This window comes from Cervus canadensis, chromosome 21 (genome assembly GCF_019320065.1).
Source record: "Cervus canadensis isolate Bull #8, Minnesota chromosome 21, ASM1932006v1, whole genome shotgun sequence".
Taxonomy (NCBI): domain Eukaryota; kingdom Metazoa; phylum Chordata; class Mammalia; order Artiodactyla; family Cervidae; genus Cervus; species Cervus canadensis.
In genome coordinates, this window is record NC_057406.1 from 19501142 (window position 1) to 19521869 (window position 20728).

Sequence of the window (20728 nt, forward strand, 5' to 3'; positions counted from 1 at the left end):
CCAGACTCCAGATCCCAACAGGCTGAAAAAAAGGTGGATTTTTACCATCCTGTATTTGTTTTGGGGCCCTACCAAGAAATGGCGGAGAGGGTAAAAGGCATCTTTAGAACATTATTTTTTTTTTGTTTTAAAAACATCTCTAATGTCACTGTCACAATAAAATAAGATGTGAAAATTTCTCGTGTTCTAAATGGACTGTATTCGGGGAAACTGTTACTAGAATGAGAAAACGCTGAAATGGACGGCGCCGGCCCACCCCCGGCCGGCGGTCCGAGGTTCGCGGGGGCGGGGCGGAGGGCGGGGCTTCATGACGTCACAGGCTCAGCGGGCCGTCGTGTTGTTTTTGTGCTCGCAGCTCTGGGGAAAAGCCTCCGGGAATTCTTTACCTGGCCCTACCCTGTCTTGGAACCCAGGCCCCGAGACCCCCCTTTCTGAGAGCTCTGCCGAGCGGCGCTGCGACGTGGGCTGGCCTCTCGGAAGCGAATCTGAGACTCATTGCGAAGTGCCCAAAGGGGTCATCAAGAGACGGGAGAGACGCCTTCGTCCGCGAGAGAGGCAGGCCCCGTCCGGGGATTTTAGAAACCCTGCGGTTCATCATGAAGTTCCAGTATAAGGAGGACCATCCCTTTGAATATCGGAAAAAGGAAGGAGAAAAGATCCGGAAGAAATATCCGGACCGGGTCCCTGTGAGTGACCTAGGGGGGAGAGGGGGGGATGGGGTGGGGGCGGGGGAGTCGTGATGGCTGCCCAAAGGCACGGAAGGGTGGCCCCTAAAATTACTCAACCTGCACGCCCTTCTTCGCGGGGAGAGCCAGTGGGATATGGACGTTCGGACTGCGAACCGTTTAAAACTCGTATCCCTAGAGCCGGTCCCCATCTTTTAGAGCTGACTGCAGTTTTAGAGCGGATCCTAGGATTGAGTGACTCAGCAGTGTTCAGCGGATGTGTTGGCTGGGATGTACTCAAAATGTAGCTCTTTTGGGCGAGAATGATGAGGTCGGGACCACCCATATGCTGCCTTAAGAGAGCATGGAACTGTTCAGGGATAACAGACCCAGGGAATTTGCTCCCATCAATTTCCGCCCTTAGGTGGTTCTCCGTTAATGGGGAGGACTTTGGCCCTTTGTAGCCCTGGGTTTGGGAGGGAAATGTTCCGAAGCCAGTGGATCTTTTATTTTATCCTGTGAGGATTAGGAAAGGAAGGGGACGCCACAAGAGAGGCCTGGCCCAGAAAAGAAGGTCACGTTCTCTGCGCAGTAACCCGGTTGCCTCATCATTCTTGGCTCCAGGGTGTGTGGGCCGGTGTTTATTCTGAACACATTGTACCTGAACACAATCAGCAAAGACTGAGACCTTCTTCTCGGGTGTTTGGACTCAGGTTTATGTTCCTATACCTAGTGCAGGCGGAGAGAAGGAACAGGGAAGAAATACCAAGGTGTCTTTCTGCATCCGGGCGTTTTTCCTGTCACCCTTCCCCCAGCCTTTTGCCTGGTTTTCGCTAATGTGGGCTGCGTAGCTGGATTTGAGGGCAGAAGGCTTTTAAGGTGGATAGAGGGAACAGCAATCCTTGAGTTTTGGAGATGGGAGGATTAGAGACCCTAAGACTGTGCTGTTTATCTTAGAGCAGGGACTTTAGGATATTACAGGTACTTTATGTGTAAAGGAACTGCAGTTATCAGATAGTGAATTCCTTTTAAGTCTTCATCTAACTTTTCATGTTCTTACAGCTTCCGGAAGCGACCTGGGCCGTGTAAACCTCTTGCAGTACTTTTCCTATAAACCAAGGGAGACATGAGGGCTGTTGCATTAAGGAATTACGTACAAAGGTGTTTTCACCTAAAAAGGAGAACTAGCCCTATGACCCACTAAAGGATTCCTGGTCTCTCGACCTTGGATGACTGCTTTAAAAGTTACCCACCGTGTCTTGGTGACACCTATCCTACCCTCTTACAATATTTTCAAGGGACAACTAACTTTGATTGATAGCTTACCACGTCCTTGGGAATATCTTCAGTGCCCTGTCTGTAGTCATTCACTTAGTCCTCACACCATTATAATCCCTTTCTACAGATGAAGGATCTGAAGAAATGGAGTAACTTCCTGAAAGTGGCTGATGTGTGCCTGAGCTGGGATCCTGATCCTGGCTGTTGGATCCTCCAGGCCATAGTGTTTCTCAAGGTCCAAGGCAGTTCATGATTTAAGAGTGATTTATGCCTTGCACTATCAGGTATTGGAAATAGAGAAGTCAACTGTTGCTGCCCTCAACAGTTAAGATGGCAGTGTGATCTCAGAAGAACAATCCAGTGAGCAAAATGACGACCATTTTTTTCAGAACTCCCAAGATTAAAGCTCTGTTCCAATAGTTCTGTATAAGCTACAAGCTCAGAATTGTACCTGTTCCGAAATCTAGTTAAAATTCTCCTATATTTCCTCAAAACAGTCCTTCCCATTTCAGTTGTTTCCATGCATTCACCCAGAATTCCAGCTAATCCATTTTTTTATTATCATTGTTTGCTGTTAAATATTTTACTTATTTGATAATTTGTAAGCTGTTATGACTCACTCAGATCTCATGATTTCTCCGGTTGGATTTTAACCAGTGGCCAGACTCCTTCCAGCTGTTTAGTGTATGGCTTTCTTTCTGATGACAAATAATAATAATAATAATAATAAAAGGAGCTTTGCCCTCTGAATCCTGAGATTTGGTGTTCTGGGCAGAACTCTGCATCTCGCTGTGCTGAAGTGTCGTGTTGATGGAAAAGAGGGTTAAATGATTTCCAAAGCCCTTTCTCTCTGGACTGTTTTGTTATTAAAGCAGTCATGTACCCTGATTAAATGCCCTTGTCTTCGTTGCTCTTTTCCTGCTCCTTTCTTCTGGTTTCCATCTCTTATTAATCGGGGTTGGATCTGTCAGGTCTGAGTTCCTGCGTCGCGCAATGCTATGCTCCCTCCTTCGTGTTTAATTTTATTTACCTGCTGCCTCATTGTTGGGTCTTCACTGGTCTAGTCCTATGCTCTTCTGACTTTCTTTTCATTTCTGATTTATCAGTACTCCAGGTTTAATTTTTATTTTATTTTAAAAAATTTTTTTCTTCTGGTTTTATAGAAATATAATTGACATATGGCACTGTATACCTGTAAAGTATACAGCATCATGATTTGACTTCCATACCTTATGGAATGATGGTCACAGTAAATTTAGTGAATATCCATTGACTCATACAGATACAAAATTAAAGAAATAGAAAAAAAAAATGTGTGATAAGAACTCTTAGGATTTACTCTCAAAGTATAATTGACCTACAACACTGTTAATTCCTGTTACACAACATAGTTTTTTTTAATGTACATTTTAAGACACCATGATAAGTCTAGTTATGATAATGTCACTGTGTTAGTTACTACTCTATTCCTCACACTTTACATTTTGTGCCTGTGACTTATTTAAGTGTGATCATGTCCTTCTGGTCTTCTTGGTGCAGGATTCTTTCTCTCTGCAAAAATAAGTAGGTTTTTCACTATGTTAACCTATCCCCTTAAATTTAAAAGCTTCAGATTTCTCCATATCTTTATGTTTAGATCTTTACAGTTTACAAAGCCTTTTCACATAAAAGTTCTATGGATTTATGGATTGAGTTTGTTGTATCCATTCCATGTGTCTGTAAAAGATGTGTTTGAAGGTTACCGTGTTCTTTTTTTGTTGGGCTACCCTGGTGGCTCAGATGGTAAAGGATCTGCTTGAAATGTGGGAGACCCAGGTTCGATCCCTGGGTTGGGAAGATCCCCTGGAAGAGGGCATGGCAACCCACTCCAGTATTCTTGCCTGGAGAATCCCATGGACAGAGGAGCCTGGTGGTCTGCAGTCCATGGGGTCACAAAGACTCAGACACAACTGAGTGACTAAACATACATACATATTTTACTCCTTGGAACGCTGAAGTTCAGAGAATTTATGTGACCTGTGCCCAGTGTTTCTTTATGCTTTAACTTTTCTGTACTTCCCTAATCTTCTACCGAAAATGATTATATTTTCTAGACTAAAAATCTAAAACTGATAGTTTTATAGTCAATTCAAAGTATTTATAATTTAAATCAAATTACATATTACATCACTTATATAATATATAAACAATGTGTTTTTGTAATATTTAAATTTAAGTACATTATTTAAATTAATGCTTGAAATTTTACTTATAAAATAGTTCCTGTTTTATACATCTACATGTATAACTTTTATGTATCTTTTTCCTTTTTTTTAATTATTTTTTTATTGAAGGATAATTGCTTTACAGAATTTTGTTTTCTGTCAAACCTCAACATAGGTGTACATGTATCTCCTCCCTTTTGATCTTTTTTTCCTTTTCTTTACAGAATTAAATGACCCTTCTAAACTTGGAAGTATTGTAGAAATATTTAATATAGACACTGAAAATCTCTTAAAATCCTAACAGTCAATATGGGTTATTATGGGTCATTGTACTGACATTCTTTTAATATAAGCACTACTTTTAACACTTTTTTCACTTAATGGTGCCTTGAATGCATTTTTTTTTGCAGTCATTCTCAAAAAATTTTGATGAAGTACAAAATTTAAACCACATTATCTGTATCTTTACAGATAAATATCATTTATGAGAAAGAATAAGCCTAGTAGGTACTCAGGACCACTTGAGAAAATCCAGACAATTTTCTTGGTGCTTCAACTAAATGCCAGAAAGTATATATCCTATAATAAAGAACCTGCCTACCAATGCAGGAACCATAAGAGACTCTAGTTTCATCCCTGGGTCAGGAAGATCCCCTGGAGGAGGGCATGACAACCCACTCCAGCATTCTTACTGGAGACCTAAGGAGAGAGGAGCCTGGTGGGCTACAGTCCATAGGGTTGCAAAGAGTTGGAAATGACTGAAACGACTTAGCATGCACGCACGCACATCTTACAGGTAACTTGTAATTAAAATCAAGGTCCTCTACTTTTCATAATATCCCTTCCCTATCCTCTTGTTGTTTCAGTAATAAAATTATAACCTTATTAAGAAAGTTTGTTTCCCTGTACATTTTGTAAAGGGTAAGAGAGAATAAGAGATGGAAAAGTTATGTTGCGCCTAGAGAAACTCACTTCAGATAAGGGCAGCTGTAGGGTGTAGAAGGAAACATACGAGGTTGGATTCTGCGGTTTTCATTCCCACCCTTTGTCTCTCCTCCCAGGTGATCGTGGAGAAGGCTCCCAAGGCCAGGGTGCCTGACCTGGACAAGAGGAAGTACCTTGTGCCCTCTGACCTCACTGGTAATGCTCTGTCCCTCCCCTGACCCTTCCTCCCACAGCAGAGCCTTCCCAGTCCTTCCTGTGTGCATGCGATCGTGGGCTTGAGAAAAGGTAGAACTGAGGAAAGTGAGTGGGATGCCCCAGGGAGTTGGGTGATTCGGCGATGGTGATGTAATTGTTCTTTCCCATCACCGATTTCTTTAAGCTTTCCCCATTGTTGTAGGACCTTGTTTGATTTAGAGGCAGCAGAGTGTGAGAGCTTGAAAGAAAAGACCAGATGTGTATTATATAAGCCGCTTAAAATTCAGGTTTGTTATTGTGATACCAGTTTACACCATAAGGAAAACCAGACTAATTTGTTGGGAAGATCGCATTATAGAGATTCTCAGCTGAGTACCTTGACTTCTTCAAGTTATGTTTTTTTTAATACATCTTGTAGGTACTGTTTGGGTTTGCAAAAGGTATGTTAATTCTTCATGTTGATTTTTAATGGAATAACTACTTCATCCAGGAGACACTTGGAAAGATATTGGTAGATGTGTTTGTACCAGAGTTGTTAGCTTTGAAAATCAGCCTTCTAGAAACCTTGCAGTGTGCTCAGTGAAAAATAAAGCCTGGACCTCACTCATCGCCCCGACACTGGGATGAGTGATTGTACTAAGATTACGGGAGTCCAGTAGATCTCTCCATCACAAGTTAGGTGGAAATGGACATGAAAGTGTCTGTGTGTGTGCTTTTTTTTTTTTCCCCCCACATTATGTGGCTTTGGGATCTTAGTTCCCCTTACCAGGGATAGAACCTGGGCCCTGGCATTGAAAGCATCAGAGTCCTAACCACTGGACCCCAAAGAATTCAGAAAAGTGTGTTTCAAATCAGATTCTGAAATTGAGTAAAGCAGAGACAGATTGAGGAATTAAACTCCATGGCACGTCAAGGAACACACAGGCTTCTTGCCATATCATTTATTGTTTCTGAAGCTGCAGGACAGTGTTTGGCTCTGCAGATGATAATGCCAGTCTGGTGCTTTGAGAAACAGGTGCAGTAGAATTGTCTTCTGGATCTTAACTACCCTCCTGCTAACCCACATCTTCTTCTGCCTCGTCTTCGTTTTCTAACCCCACCCCCACCTTCATCCAGTTGGCCAGTTCTACTTCTTAATCCGGAAGAGAATCCACCTGAGACCTGAGGACGCCTTATTCTTCTTTGTCAACAACACCATACCTCCCACTAGCGCGACCATGGGCCAGCTGTATGAGGTAATGGTCCTGGCGACTGCTGTCCCGCCTGGCCTTCTCTAGCCTGGGTCCCAGGTGTTATCATCCACACACCCGGGAAGTGGGGCAGGCGGTAGAGGTGTCATTTATCAGGATGCTCTCACATAGCCGTGTCGGGCTCTGGGAGATCAGGTGTCTCTTGTCCCTCGGCAATTGAGCGGCCCACTGGATTCAGTCCCTTTGAATTCTTTTCTCAGTCTTGCCCTGCCGTAGTGTTTTAACATTGGAGTGTCCTTACTGAAACAGCAGGAGGTGCTTTCTGACCACAAATATACCAAATCAAATGACATTTAAACACCAGGCAGTCTTTCAGTGGATTCATTTATCTTCACAAATCAACTCAGTTGGAGGGAGTAACTTGAATGATTTTACTTGGTTTAATTTTTGATAAACTGTAAAAATGTGATGATAAACTATAGTAAAGGACTTGATCATGATTTATCACCTTAGATTGTAACTGCAATCCTCAAAGGGTTTCACATTATTCCTCAAAGGGTTTCACACAATACTGCCTTATAATTGTATCCTATTAGTGAACTTTTCTAATAATTTCTAGTTTTTATTCCATAGCGTACATTCCCTGGTAGTTTATATCCCAATATATATAATTATCCCTTTGATTCCCGGGTTGGAAAGATCCGATGGAGAAGGGATAGGCTACCCACTCCATTATTCTTGGGCTTCACTGGTGACTCAGCTGGAAAAGAACTGTGGGAGACCTGGGTTCGATCCCTGGGTTGGGAAGAACCCCTGGAGAAGGGAAAGGCTATCCACTCCAGTATTCTGGCCTGGAGAATTCCACGGACTGTATAGTCCATGGGGTCATAAAGAGTCTGACATGACTGAGCAACTTTCACTTTCAAATATATATAGTTAATGGGTTCCCCTGGTGGCTTAGCGTTAAAGAACCCACCTGCCAATGCAGGAGACACGTGTTCAGTCCTTGGGTCAGGAAGATCTCCTGGAGGAAGGAATGGCAACCCACTCCAATATTCCTGTTGGGAAATCCCATGGACAAGGGAGCCTAGTGGGCTACAGTCCATGGGGTCACAGAAGAGTTGGACATAACCCTGTGACTGAACAGCAGTCAACAACAATATATAGTCATGTTGTGTCTTTGTTCTTGCCAGAATGAGCTTCATATCTCTGATGTGCATGATGTTCTCCATAAAGGTTTTTGTGAACTTAGAGTTCAAAGTTGAATCCCAGCCACTTCTGCTGCTGCTTTGATCCCTTTTTTTTTTTTTGGCCCTGCCCGGTGGCATGCAGGATCCAAGTTCCCTGACCAGGGATCAAACCGGTGCCCCCTGCGTTGAAAGCTCAGAGTCTTAAGCAGTGGACCACCAGGGGAGTCAGACGATCCTCTTGTGAATGGGGATGAAGGGTACCTCCTATGCCTACCCTACGAGGTTGTGTGAGGCTCCAGATCCTAGGGATGACGAACATGATTATGTTTCTAAACCATTTTCTCCCATCTTTGCCTAGGACAACCATGAGGAAGACTACTTTCTGTATGTGGCCTACAGTGACGAGAGTGTCTACGGGAAGTGAGTGGCGGAAACCGGCCGATGGGAGCGACCGGACTCGGGGCAGGGGGAGGGGCAGGTGTGGGGCTGGGGGAGAGAGAGACAGGGAGGGCTCCCCCCGTGAAGGAGACAGAGGTGGAACACCTGGACACACGACACCACACACACCATCACCATATTTTCACACGCTCGATTGACATTTTTTGCTGCTTTCTCGGCCCTGGGAGAAAGCACGTCAGGACAGAGCTGTTGGGTTGGCTTTGATAGAAAAAACAAAAACACAAAAACGGGGATACTCTAGTCTCACCACAAACACTGCTGCGAAATCTGATTTCCATGGAAGAATCAGGGGGTGGGCAAGTTGGGGCCAGAGACCATGGACCGACAGTAACTTGCTGCTCTCCTTTGCTTTGGGCAGAGATTCTGCTTTTGACATTTGCACAAGACAGGTTGGGGAAGGGGTTGAGAATGTTGCAGGACTACCGGCTGGTAGCGGACCATTCCTGGGGACCAAAAGAGACCCACTGTAATTGAAGTATTGTGACCCCTGACCTCTCCTGTCTCCCACATCCCAGTGGTTATCTCATAAGCATCACAGTACCCAGCCCACCACCCCTGTGGTGGCAGTAGACCTCAGACCCAGACACTTAGATGGAGCTCCCCTTCTGCTGGAGAGTAGAGGCCAGGAGAGTGAGGGATGTCAGGATTGCAAAGACAGTTTCCAAAGCATAGAACTGGAACTGAATGAGTACTGAGCATCTCTGTCTAACCTGCTTTGCTCTTTGGTGCCCGTTTTCCCCACACCTACCTTGGACTTGAATGAGCCTCACCCATTTCAGTGATAGGCTAAAACCACTCATCTTGACATTTCTCAGACTTCATGAGTTAACGGAGTTACGTACAGAAGGGGCAGGTATGGGGTAAGATGGCTTGTCTGCACCTCCCGCTTATCCAGAACTCTTGCTCCGGGGCCGCTGTCCTCCACTCTCACAATGCACAGAGATGCATGGTGCGGGCCAGCGGCCCCCCCCTCCTTGGGTCTTAATTTCCCGCAGCTGCTAGTTAGAAAAATTTGAGAAGGGTGACTTTTCGTAGTTCTTGGGGATTCCATTTGACTCTGATTATTTCCATGTTAGGGTTATGATCTGGGTGGGAAGCAGGAATTTGCACCCAGATGGGACATTTCAATTCATCTCAGACACTTCAGTTCATCTCCTCGAATGAAAAGGGTCCTTCCCGTGGGGGAAGTCCGAGGGTCAGCTCTGTCAAGCTGCAGGCTCTTGTATAATGAAGTTTCTGCTGTCAGGCCAAGGAAATAAAAGAATTGCATACCTTAAAATGAGTTAGAAATGTTGCCTTTATTTAGTAGGTATTAGAGTAGACGGCATGTGGACTCCGAGTGGGAAACTTTGGGAGGGGGTGGCTTTTTGAGGGGTCACCCAGATGTGGTCAGACGTGTGCTCCGCCCCTCACCACCCAGGAGTCACCGTCCAAAGGCCAAAGATGAAGGGAGCTGGGGGCGGGATGCCCAGGGTGTCTGTTGGCGGAATGTGCGTGGTTTTTTCCTCCACAGATAATGCTTTATCACTGCTTTATGTGCTCCTCAGAGCTGAAGGTGGAAGACTGCCTACATCAGAAGATAGCTGAGTGGAGGTGGGGGGGTGCTTGTTAAAATGCAGATGTCTAGGCCTTGTCCCGGGTTTAGCTGACTCAGAATCTCAGCGTAGGCAGCTGTATTTTTAAGTGGCTCCTTGTGACTCTGCTGCACACCGAAGCTGGAGAGTAGAGGCACTGCATTGTTAACCTGGCTTCCCTGTAAGTCCCGAACCAGCCTGTTCTTTCTATCACATCCTGGTCTGTAAGAGGCCACCATCTCCCAGGGCAGCGTTATGGAACCTCGATGGCTTTTTGGGCTTGGCAGAAGCTTGGTGACCCTTCCAACCTTAGGTTAGAACCTTCAGTCAGGAACCCATATGTAGGTGGGGTACAAGTTAAGAGACAGCAAAGAACAGATGAGTAGAAATTCCTTTCTGAAAGAAATCAGGTGGTTCTGCTTTATTCCACTTTTTTCCCAATGCAAAATTATTTTTTTCCCTTAGAAAACCTGGTGCGCTTAAGAAAGTTCATAGGACTATATTGTGAAATCAGGTTAAAAGTGCAAAAGAACAACCAATGGTTAAAATGTGAATAGTGGTGATTAGGCAGACAAGTGCACCACCATGCTCAAACTCCAGGGGGCGCTCTGCCCTGGTGGTATGTACGACATTGTCCAGAACTGGGTAGGGTCTCTGCCTTGTTGCATTCACCCTTTGGGCATAATATTGTCAGTTATTACAAGTTGCTGTGAAAATATTCCACATATTAACCACATAATTCTTTATGGTGTTTGTGTTGGTAACCACCCAATATAATAGGTATGGTGTGATTTGAGGTCTTGTGTGTGAGTTGGGGGTGCTCTTGCCCATGAATACAGCCCCAAGTCAGCTGTAATAACATACCAGTCATTTCCAGAAAAATAAACTAGTTGATAAACTGTTTCTGTCCAGTTTTTTACTTAGTACAAAACTTGTATTCAACTATTTCTAGCTGTGTTTACTTTTGGGTATATGTTTACTCTTATTTGAATAAGCTCCAAGCATTCATCCTCATTTTGTTTTTACTGCATGAAACCACCAATTATTTTGAGAAACTGGTCTACCTTGTCCTTGAGTGGCTGAGTCCAGCTGGTCACTCTACTGCAGCTCCAAGTAACTGTTTCCTTCCTGGCCCTGCCTCCTGTCCAGGGGTGAGGACTCACCCCTTTGTTTACCTGGATATTACAGAGCTAGGCCTGCAAACTGGTCAGCTCCAGCCTGTGGCATGCTCTCCCATGGGTAATCAGGGCGCCAGAGCTTGTTTGTCTTGGGTTTTAACCTTCCCCATCCCCCAAACAGAAAACAGTCCTTGTTCCCAAAGCTTATGATGTTCTCAGCCTGTGATCTTAGTCTATTTACCATATTTTTTCTTTTTACTTTTATTCTTGCAGTTAAGGACACTTTAATAGTTTGTAAATACAGGCAAACATATTATTTTCATTTTGAAGTAACAGGAAGTGATCACTCCAGAAGGAGTCAAACGACATTTCCACGTGCCACTGTGCAGGCCTGCGCATATTTCAACAGTGATTAAGACACAACCCTCGTCACTCTTTGCATATATTTTGCAGTGTTGACCATCAGTTTTGACAGTTCTGTTTTCAACACAGCAGTGTATTTAAGATCCTCAAGACTTCTATTTAGATGTGTTTAGCACCTGAAACTTGCAAAAAATCCTGAGCTCTTGGATTGGAGGTATGAAACACAACTGTTTGTACTCATCTCTTGGGGCCTATGTTGCCTTCCATCACTCAATCAAAGCTTTTTTTTTGCATTGCTTGCCTTTCAAAGAAAAAGAAAAACTGTTTTAGGTGCTCTGACTCCCTACCTCCTTCAAGTCTTGGCTCAGCTATCACTTCAGGCTACCCAGAGCACCTTTTAAAATATTTTCAGCAACCTTCACCCACTCGCAGCTCTCACTAATTCCCACCTTGATCTACTTTTGTCCTGTTTGCTGAACACAGATCCTGACATTTTCTCAAGTTCATGGTCCACTCTTATGAGATTGTAAGCTTCACAAAGGCAGAAGTTTTATTTTGTTCAATGGTTCATACAAGCTGGTCAGAACAGTGCCTGGCCTAGAGCTGATGCTCAAAAAATAGTGAAAGAATGGTAGGCTTGAAGGTTTCAGTTCAGGGATTAGGTCATGAAGAACAAAATTATCCATAAAAGCACAAGTTTCAAATGGGCCATTCAAGGATCGTAGGGAACACCTTGGAGCTTACTAGAAAGATTTGGAGGCTGGGCATAGGGCTCGAATCCCAGGTCTGCCACTAAACTAGCTCTGTGACATAGGTGGGCCAATTTATTTTTTGTATAAAGGAAGTGGTGAATTTCCTTCCTGTTTGATGTAATTACATCAGAGGTTGTGACTATGAAATCCTTTGCAAATTAAATGACGTTGCATATTAGGAGTAAGTTTTATTGAAGACTAAAATGACAGTGACTTAGGCTAACTAGCCAGAATAATCTAGGTTTTTATTTTTTTATTCACTGGTGCTATTCATTGGAAGGACTGATGCAAAAGCTGAAACTCCCAATACTTTGGCTACCTAATGCGAAGAACCGACTCATTGGAAAAGACCCTGATGCTGGGAAAGACTGAAGGCAGGAGGAGAAGGGGATGACAGAGGATGAGATGGCTGGATGGCATCACTGACTCGACGGACATGAGTTTGAGAAAGCTCTGGGAGTTGGTGATGGACATGGAAGCCTGGAGTGCTGTAGTCCATGGGGTCACAAAGAGTCAGACAGGACTGAGTGACTGAACTGACTGAATATTGCAGGACATTTATTGGAAAATGCAGGATATGGCATGAGTCAGGGAAAGTAGCATATGTTGAGCCGGGTGTCTCTAAAAACAGTTTTCAGGCTTGATGGGAAATACAGCTGAGAAGGCTCTCCTCTTGATTAGTAAACTCTCCTTGAGGATTGATTTTCTTGATGGAAGTAGCTGATCATCATCTTGAAGATGATCTTGCCCAGTCTCCTTTTCCTCAGGTGCAAGTAAAACCTAGATGTGGGACAGAGTAGCTAGAACATTTCAGAGCCTTATCAGGCTAGAACCAACATGCATATGTGAAGATATTTGAAATATATAAGTATTTTAAAAATATTTAAAACATATTTAGCATATTTGTATATTAAAATATATGCACAAGACATGGACTGCATTCTCGTGTAAAAATTTCCAGGTTTGGCATAATGCTTCTGCCTCCTGTCGCTCAGTCACCAAGTTGTATTCGACACTTTGTGACCCCATGGACTGCAGCATGCCAGGCTTTCCTGGCTTTCACTATCTCCTGGAGTTTGCTCAGACTGATGTCCATTGAGTCCGTGGTGCGCTCCAACCATCTCATCCTCCGTTGCCCCCTTCTCTTGCTCTCAAGCTTTCCCCACATCAGGGTCTTTTGCCAGTGAGTTGGCTCTTTGCATCACAAAAGGATACACGGAATGTACACAGAAGAACTACACAAAAAAGGTCTTAATGAGAAGGATAACCACGATGGTGTGGTCACTCACCTTGAGCCAGACATCCTGAATTGTGAAATCAAGTGGGCCTTAGAAGCATTACTTCTAACAAAGCTAGTGGGAGTGATGGAATTCTGGCTAAGCTGTTTAAATCCTAAAAGATGATGCTTTTAAAGTGCTGCATTCAATATGACAGCAAATTTAGAAAACTCAGCAGTGGCCACAGGACTGGAAAAGGTCAGTTTTCATTCCCATCCCAAAGAAAGGCAATGCCAAAGAATGTTCAGACTACCGCACAATTGGGCTCATTTCACATGCTGGCAAGGTAATGCTCAAAATCCTTCAAGCTAGGTTTCAACAGTATGTGAACTGAAAACTTTCAGATGTTAAAGCTGAATTTAGAAAAGGCAGAGGAACCAGAAATCAAATTGTCAATGGCCGTTGGATCTAGAAAAAGCAAGAGAATTCCAAAAAATCATTGACTTCTGTTTCATTGACTATGCTAAAGCCTTTGACTGTGTGGATCACAACAAACTGCCTCTTGAGGCTCAGACTACTTTTGCCCTCTGTTCCACGTCAGTTGGGTGTAATCCTCATCCTGAAAGTCAGACGCAAGTTCTATTCCTTCTAATCAGATGGAAGAAGAGACCCAGAAGACAGCACACTGGCCAGCTCTCTGAAGGAAGCTCCCTGAGGGTACTAAAGACAGCACCACTGACCTCTGCTGGCTAGAACTGAGTAACACAGCCACTCCTACTTGCAAATGGAATTGGGAAAATTTAGTCTGTATCCTAGGTGGCCATTATCCTGGTTCAAAACTTTATCACTGATAAGAAGATATAGTACAATTGATCATATACACTACCATGTGTAAAATAGATAGCTAGTGGGAAGTTGCTGTGTAGCATAGGAAGCTCAGCCTGGGGGGTGGGATGGAAGTGGGGTGGGATGGAAGTGGGGTGGGGAGAGGGAGGCTCAAGAGTGAGTGGATGAATGTATACTTACGTTTGATTCATGTACTACAGAAACACAACATTGTAAAGCAGTTACCTGATTGCTTTACAATGATTTAAAAAAAATTAAAATTGGATTTAAATGTATTGCTATGGAAAAAGAACATAAAGGACATCACTAGCATCTGACTTGCCTGGATCAGTGGCTAAATGTAGGAGATTTCTACTCACCCCTTCAAAGTTAGTCATGTGAACTTCTGAGGGGTAAATAAAAGAAACTGAATTTTAAGCAAGGCTTTACTTAAACAGACGGAATCTTGAGACTTACTAGGTAGAGTGTTAACACTTGCCAAACAATGACAGAAACTCACAACATAGGAATGGCCACACTAAAATACATCTAGACTTAAAAAAGAATGAAAACCAGACTACCATTTGGGATATATGAACTTTATCAGGCCCATTCTAGAAAGATTTGGGGTTTCTTTTCATATAATCATTCTAAAGATTTGGATAATATTGCTGTGTTACTATCTGCATGTGACTTGCTATAATGTAGGGAGTTTTCTTTGTTCTTGAACAGAATAACCTGGGTTGTTTTTTTGTTTGTTTGTTTGTTTTTATTTTTTTATTTTTTTAACCTGGGTTTTATAACCACATTCAATTAAAATTTCCAACCATCTGAGACTTCCCTGGTGGTCTAGTGGTTAAGAGTCCGCTTACCAATGCAGGGGTCATGGGTTTGATCCCTGGTCCAGGAAGGTTTCACATGCCTCGGAGCAACTAAGCCCTTGCACCCCAACTACTGAGCCTGTGCTCTAGAGCCCAGGAGCCGCAGCTATTGAAGTCTTCATGCCCCAGAGCCTGTGCTTCACAACAAGAGAAGCCAGCACAGTGAGAAGCCAGTGCACCACAACTAGAGAAAGCCCAGGGACAGCAATGAGGACCTGGTGCAGCCAAAAATAGATATAAATAAAATGAAAAAAAAAAAAAAAACCAAAATACCAACTGATTGGGTTCAAGTATGTGGTATTTCCAGGTCCAGCTGTGTGGCATCAGTGGTACATTTTTAAAAACCACTGATACCAACCAGGACCCCACTTTAGCATAAGGACATAGAGGGATCCTGGAACCTTTACGTTTTTACAAACCGCTCAAGAAATCTCAGCAGCCAGGGTTCTGAACAACTCAACTGGATGCTTTTTGTCTAACAAACTCATTGGTACCAGTTCTGAAAATGGCTTTTCTTCTGAATTTACTTCATTTTCCTTCAGTTCAGTTTAGCTGCTCAGTTGTGTCCGACTCTTTACAACCCCATGGACTGCAGCATGCCAGGCCTCCCTGTCCATCACCAACTCCCACAGGTTGCTCAAACTCGTATCCACTGAGTCAGTGATGCCATCCAACCATCTCATCCTCTCTCATCCCCTTCTCCTCCTGCCCTCAATCTTTCCTAGCATCAGGGTCTTTTCCAATGAGTCAGTTCTTTTCATCAGGTGGTCAAAGTATTGGAGCTTCAGCTTCAGCATCAGTCCTTCCGATGAATATTCAAGACTGATTTTCTTTAAGAATGACTGGTTTGATCTCCTTGCAGTCCAAGTGACTCTCAAGAGTCTTCTCCAACACCACAGTTCAAGCATCATTTTCCTAGTCCTAGAATAATTCTTGCCAGATCTGTATTTCCTTTTCCATTAATCCTTGCAGAGCTGCAGAATCTAAGACAATACCGTGAACTAGATTTCTGCTACATATGAGTAGGTGTTACAAGCCTTCTCGAACATCTTTAAGAAAACAAGCCACCTGTCTTTCTGCAGTGACCCTGTTGCTGTTTTGATCTGATTGAAAGACTTTGATGAGCAAGACACCCCCCAAGCCCTGACTCTTTCCTACTCAGTCACTAGGTTTTGGGGGGGAAAAAAAAATTGTTATTTCACTTAATGGCCACAAGGTGGCGGGCCAGACAATTTCATTAGCTTCAGTTGCCATCGGCAGCAATGATCTTTTTCCCATTTGTTATTATAAGAACCCTTCTACAAAGGAAGAGTACAGAATCTTAGGACTAGACAGAAATATGAGATGATCCCGATCATTGATTGTCTTTTAATATCTTCCAAAGTAGGGAGGTTTCTTACACATTTTAAATTGTTATTCTGACCTTCTAGTGTCCCTTCCAGAATCTAAGAAAAACACTAACACTCTTATTTCAGATACATGGAAATGGCTCTGTTCAAAGAGTTAACAGTGATGGAAATCTAGGAATGCAATTACAGGCATACCTGTAATTTTATTGTGGCATATTGTGGGTTTGGTTCTAGAAGATAGCAATAAAGTGAATATTGCAATAAAGTGAGTCACAGGTTTTTTTTTGGTTTCTGAGGGCATATAAGAGCTCTGTTTGTATTATACTGTAGCCTATTGAGTAGAATGACATTTTGTCTAAATGTGTATACTTTAATTCAAAATATTATATTAGTAAAAAATGCTAACCATCACCCGAGCCTTCAGTGAGCTGTAATCTTTGCAATAGTGGCATCAAAGATCACTAATCAGAGGTCACTATGATAAACAGAATAATAATGAACAAGTTTGAATACTGTGAGAATTACCACATGTGACACAGATATGAGGTGAGCAGATGATCTTGGAAAAAGTGGTGCCAATAGATTTGGTGAAGGTTGGCCACAGAGATCTGATCCCCCATTTGTTTTGTCTGAGTTACCTAAAAAGTTGAAAAAAAGAGCGAAGTCTAAGTAAAGATTTAAGGGGGCGGGGGGGGTGGTGGGGAAGCAAAATGCTGTATGGTTTGTCTCTGTTTTTCCACCTCTGAGAGTATTTGCCTCTGTAAAAGGTGAAGTTTTGTTAACAGACCATCATTACAATCCAAAAAGTAGGTATCAATGATAAATTCCTTTAAATGTCTCTCAAAACTGACTTTGGTCTCATTGCCTTAGTGTTACCAATTAATGAAGAACTTCCTCCTGTGGTAGGTGATAGAGGAAGATGAGGCAGGAAATGAACACTTTCGAGCATCTTTTTCCAAATGTGCTCTACTCCTAATGTTTAGGAGACCAACCTTTCACTGGGGGCTTGCCAGGTGTAGTGGTAAAGAACCCTCCTGCCAATGCTGGAAGCATAAGAGACTCGGGTTTAATATCTGGGTCAGTAAGCTCCCCTGGAGGAGGGCAGGGCAACCCACTCCAGTATTCTTGCCTGGAGAATCACATGGACAGAGGAGCCTGGTGGGCTACAGTCCATGGGGTCGCAAAGACTTGGACACGACTGAGGTGACTTAGCATGCATGCATGCAAGCTTTCAAGAATAAAAGACTAGAACTACATTTTGGTACTTCCTTAAAATAGAGAAAAGGCAAACAGCAAAAAAGAACTTCTGAAGCTAGGAAAATACACTCGAGTTTGTTTATAATGTTCAGATCTAAAGAGATTTTACACACACACACACACACACACATACAGTAGTTCTCAGTTTATCTCTGCAGGCTCAACCACTGCTTGTCAACTGCCCTCTCACTAATTAATCTTGAACCGCACGGGTCCTTTATCTCTTTTGGGAACTACACTAAGCAGTTTCCTCTTTGAGGGCTGTGTGCATGCTCGCATGTTCTGTTGAATTGCTCCTTCACTCTGTATGTCCAGCTCATTCTTATACTTTGTTTTCACTTAAGTTTTATAATCTCTGATCACCACGTTAGAGATTATAGGCCCCCTTCACTATTGCTCTGAATCTCAAACCCTTTTTTGTTTCATTTGTAACACGAATTGAAACTTGCATTTTTAATTTTATTTTTGGCTTCATAGCTTTGCGCGGGCTTCCCCTAATTGCAGCGATCCATGCCTACTCTTTGTTGTGGTTCTTGGGCTTCTCTTGTTGCAGAGCGCAGACTCTAGGAGCCTGGGCTGAGTAGTTGTGATGCACCAGTTTGGTTATGCAGTGGTGTGTGGGATCTTCCTGGACCAGGGATTGAACCCATGTCCCCTGCATTGGCAAGCAGATTTTTATCTGCTGCACCACCAGGGAAGTCTGGAACTTGCATTTTTAATTTGCCTTTTTACTTAGATTTTAACATCTCTCTTATTAGGAAGAGTATAATCTCCATGAGTCCAGGGACCATGGAGATCATGAGACCAACAGAGACCATGTCTGTTTTTTAATTATTCCATAATTTTGTCACTTAAATATTTAATGTGTGTACGTGTGTATGTGTAAGTCTCTCAGTCATGTCTGACTCTTGGTGATCCCATGGACTGTAACCTGCCAGGCTCCCCTGTCCATAGAATTATCCAGGCAAGACTACTGGAGTGGGTTGCCATGCCCTCCTCCAGGGGATCTTCCTAACCCAGGGATGGAACCTAGGTCTCCCGCATTGCAGGCAGATTGAACCACTAGGGAAACCCACTGTGTGTCTACTCTTTATCAGGTAGTATACCATTAGGCACTCAATAACTATTAAATGAATAACAGTATCGCTTTAGAGGGAACCCTCTCTCCTTTAAATTTTCTATATATAAATAAGGAGAAGCAAGTAGTAAAAGTTCAAACTCTTGAACTTTTCAGAAGTTCAGAACTTGAACTTGAAATAAGCACATGATCTTATTTCAAGGCTGTATATTGTCACCCTGCTTATTTAACTTCTATGCAGAGTACATCATGAGAAACGCTGGGCTAGAAGAAGCGCAAGCTGGAATCAAGATTGCTGAGAGAAATATCAATAACCTCAGATATGCAGATGACACCACCCTTATGGCAGAAAGTGAAGAGGAACTAAAAAGCCTCCTGATGAAAGTGAAAGAGTAGAGTGAAAAAGTTGACTTAAAGCTCAACATTCAGAAAACTAAGATCATGGCATCTGGTCCCATCACCTCATGGGAAATAGATGGGGAGACAGTGGAAACAGTGTCAGACTTTATTTTTTTGGGCTCCAAAATCACTGCAGATAGTGACTGCAGCTGTGAAATTAAAAGACGCTTACTCCTTGGAAGGAAAGTTACGACCAACCTAGATAGTATATTAAAAAGCAGAGACATTACTTTGCCAACAAAGGTCTGTCTGGTCAAGGCTATGGTTTTTCCAGTGGTCATGTATGGATGTGAGAGTTGGACTGTGAAGAAAGCTGAGCACCGAAGAATTGATGCTTTTAAACTGTGGTGTTGGAGAAGACTCTTGAGAGTCCCTTGGACTGCAAGGAGAGCCAACCAGTCCATCCTAAAGGAGATCAGTCCTGGGTGTTCATTGGAAGGACTGATGCTGAAGCTGAAACTCCAGTACTTTGACCACCTGATTCAAAGAGCAGACTCATTGGAAAAGACCCTGATGCTGGGAGGGATTGAGGGCAGGAGGAGAAGGGGACGACAGAAGATGAGATGGTTAGATGGCATCACCGACTTGATGGGCATGAGTTTGAGTAAGCTTCGGGAGTTGGTGATGGACAGGGAGGCCTGGCGTGCTGCGATTCACGGGATCACAAAGAGTCGGACATGACTGAGCGACTGAACTGAACTGAACTGAAGAGAGTAATGTGATAGATACACCTATTAAGATATATAAGAAAAAAAGTTCATCACCAACCTAAAAATTTATATATGTGGAACACATATCACAGAACCTGAACCATGCAGCCTAAATAATTGAACATACAACATTAATTTAACAAAGTGATGAATTGAAATTTGGGGAAATGAGACAAAGCCAGCCCATTTAGGGTCTAAATTAGCATGATGTTTCAACCTTAACCTATGGTTACTGTGACCTTCCTTTCATTAGGATTGTGTGACTCTAAAAAAAAAAAAAAAGGCTTGTGTGACTCTGATCTGAAGAAGGATAACAACCTAAGTTGAAGATGGTGTTTGCCGTCTCTGACCTGTGATTTTTCCAGCTCATCCATCTACTCAGTCAGACTTTCAAAGCTTTTTAAAAAAAATTACAATTATTTTAATTTTTTTGTTAGAGGATAATTGCTTCACAGTGTTGTGTTAGTTCTGCTCTACAATATAGTGAGTCAGCTATCAGTTCATTTCAGTTCAGTTGCTCAGTCGTGTCTGACTCTTTGCAACCCCATGGACTGCAGCACTCCAGGCTTCCCTGTCCATCACCAACTCCCAGAGCTTTCTCAAACTCATGTCCATTGAGTCAGTGATGCCATCCAACCATCTCATCCTCTGTCATCCCCTTCTCCTCCTGCCTTCAATCTTTCCCAGCATCAGGGTCTTTTCCAATGAGTCAGTTCTTCGCATCAGGTGGCCAAAGTATTGGAGTTTCATCTTCAGCATCCAGTCCTTCCAATGAATATTCAAGATTGAGTTCCTTTAGAATTGACTGGTTGGCTCTCCTTGTAGTCCAAAGGACTCTCAAGAGTCTTCTCCAACACCACAGTTCAAAAGGATCAATTCTTTGGAGACATATACCCTCCCTCTTGGATTTCCCTCCCACTGCACCCCCACCCTCCACTTTTCTTGGGCAGTCACTTAATTATTACTAAATTGTTCTAGAAGCTCAGGAATTCTGCAAGTTTTGACTGGGAAGCCTGACGTTCACCAAAGTTTTTCCTGTTACCTTATGCTGGTTTTTGTTGTGGCTAGGTACTAAACTG

At 43.0% G+C, this 20728-nt stretch overlaps 1 protein-coding gene across 1 annotated transcript; it reads left to right on the top strand.

Moving 5' to 3' along the window:
* Window positions 1-307: 307 nt before the first annotated feature.
* Window positions 308-10599, top strand: GABARAPL1 (GABA type A receptor associated protein like 1). Its single transcript, XM_043440603.1, has 5 exons — window positions 308-686; window positions 5209-5287; window positions 6404-6522; window positions 8026-8087; window positions 9640-10599. Exons 1-5 carry the CDS (start codon window positions 597-599, stop codon window positions 9641-9643), a joined length of 354 nt encoding a protein of 117 aa, XP_043296538.1. The 5' UTR covers window positions 308-596; the 3' UTR covers window positions 9644-10599.
* Window positions 10600-20728: the final 10129 nt, after the last annotated feature.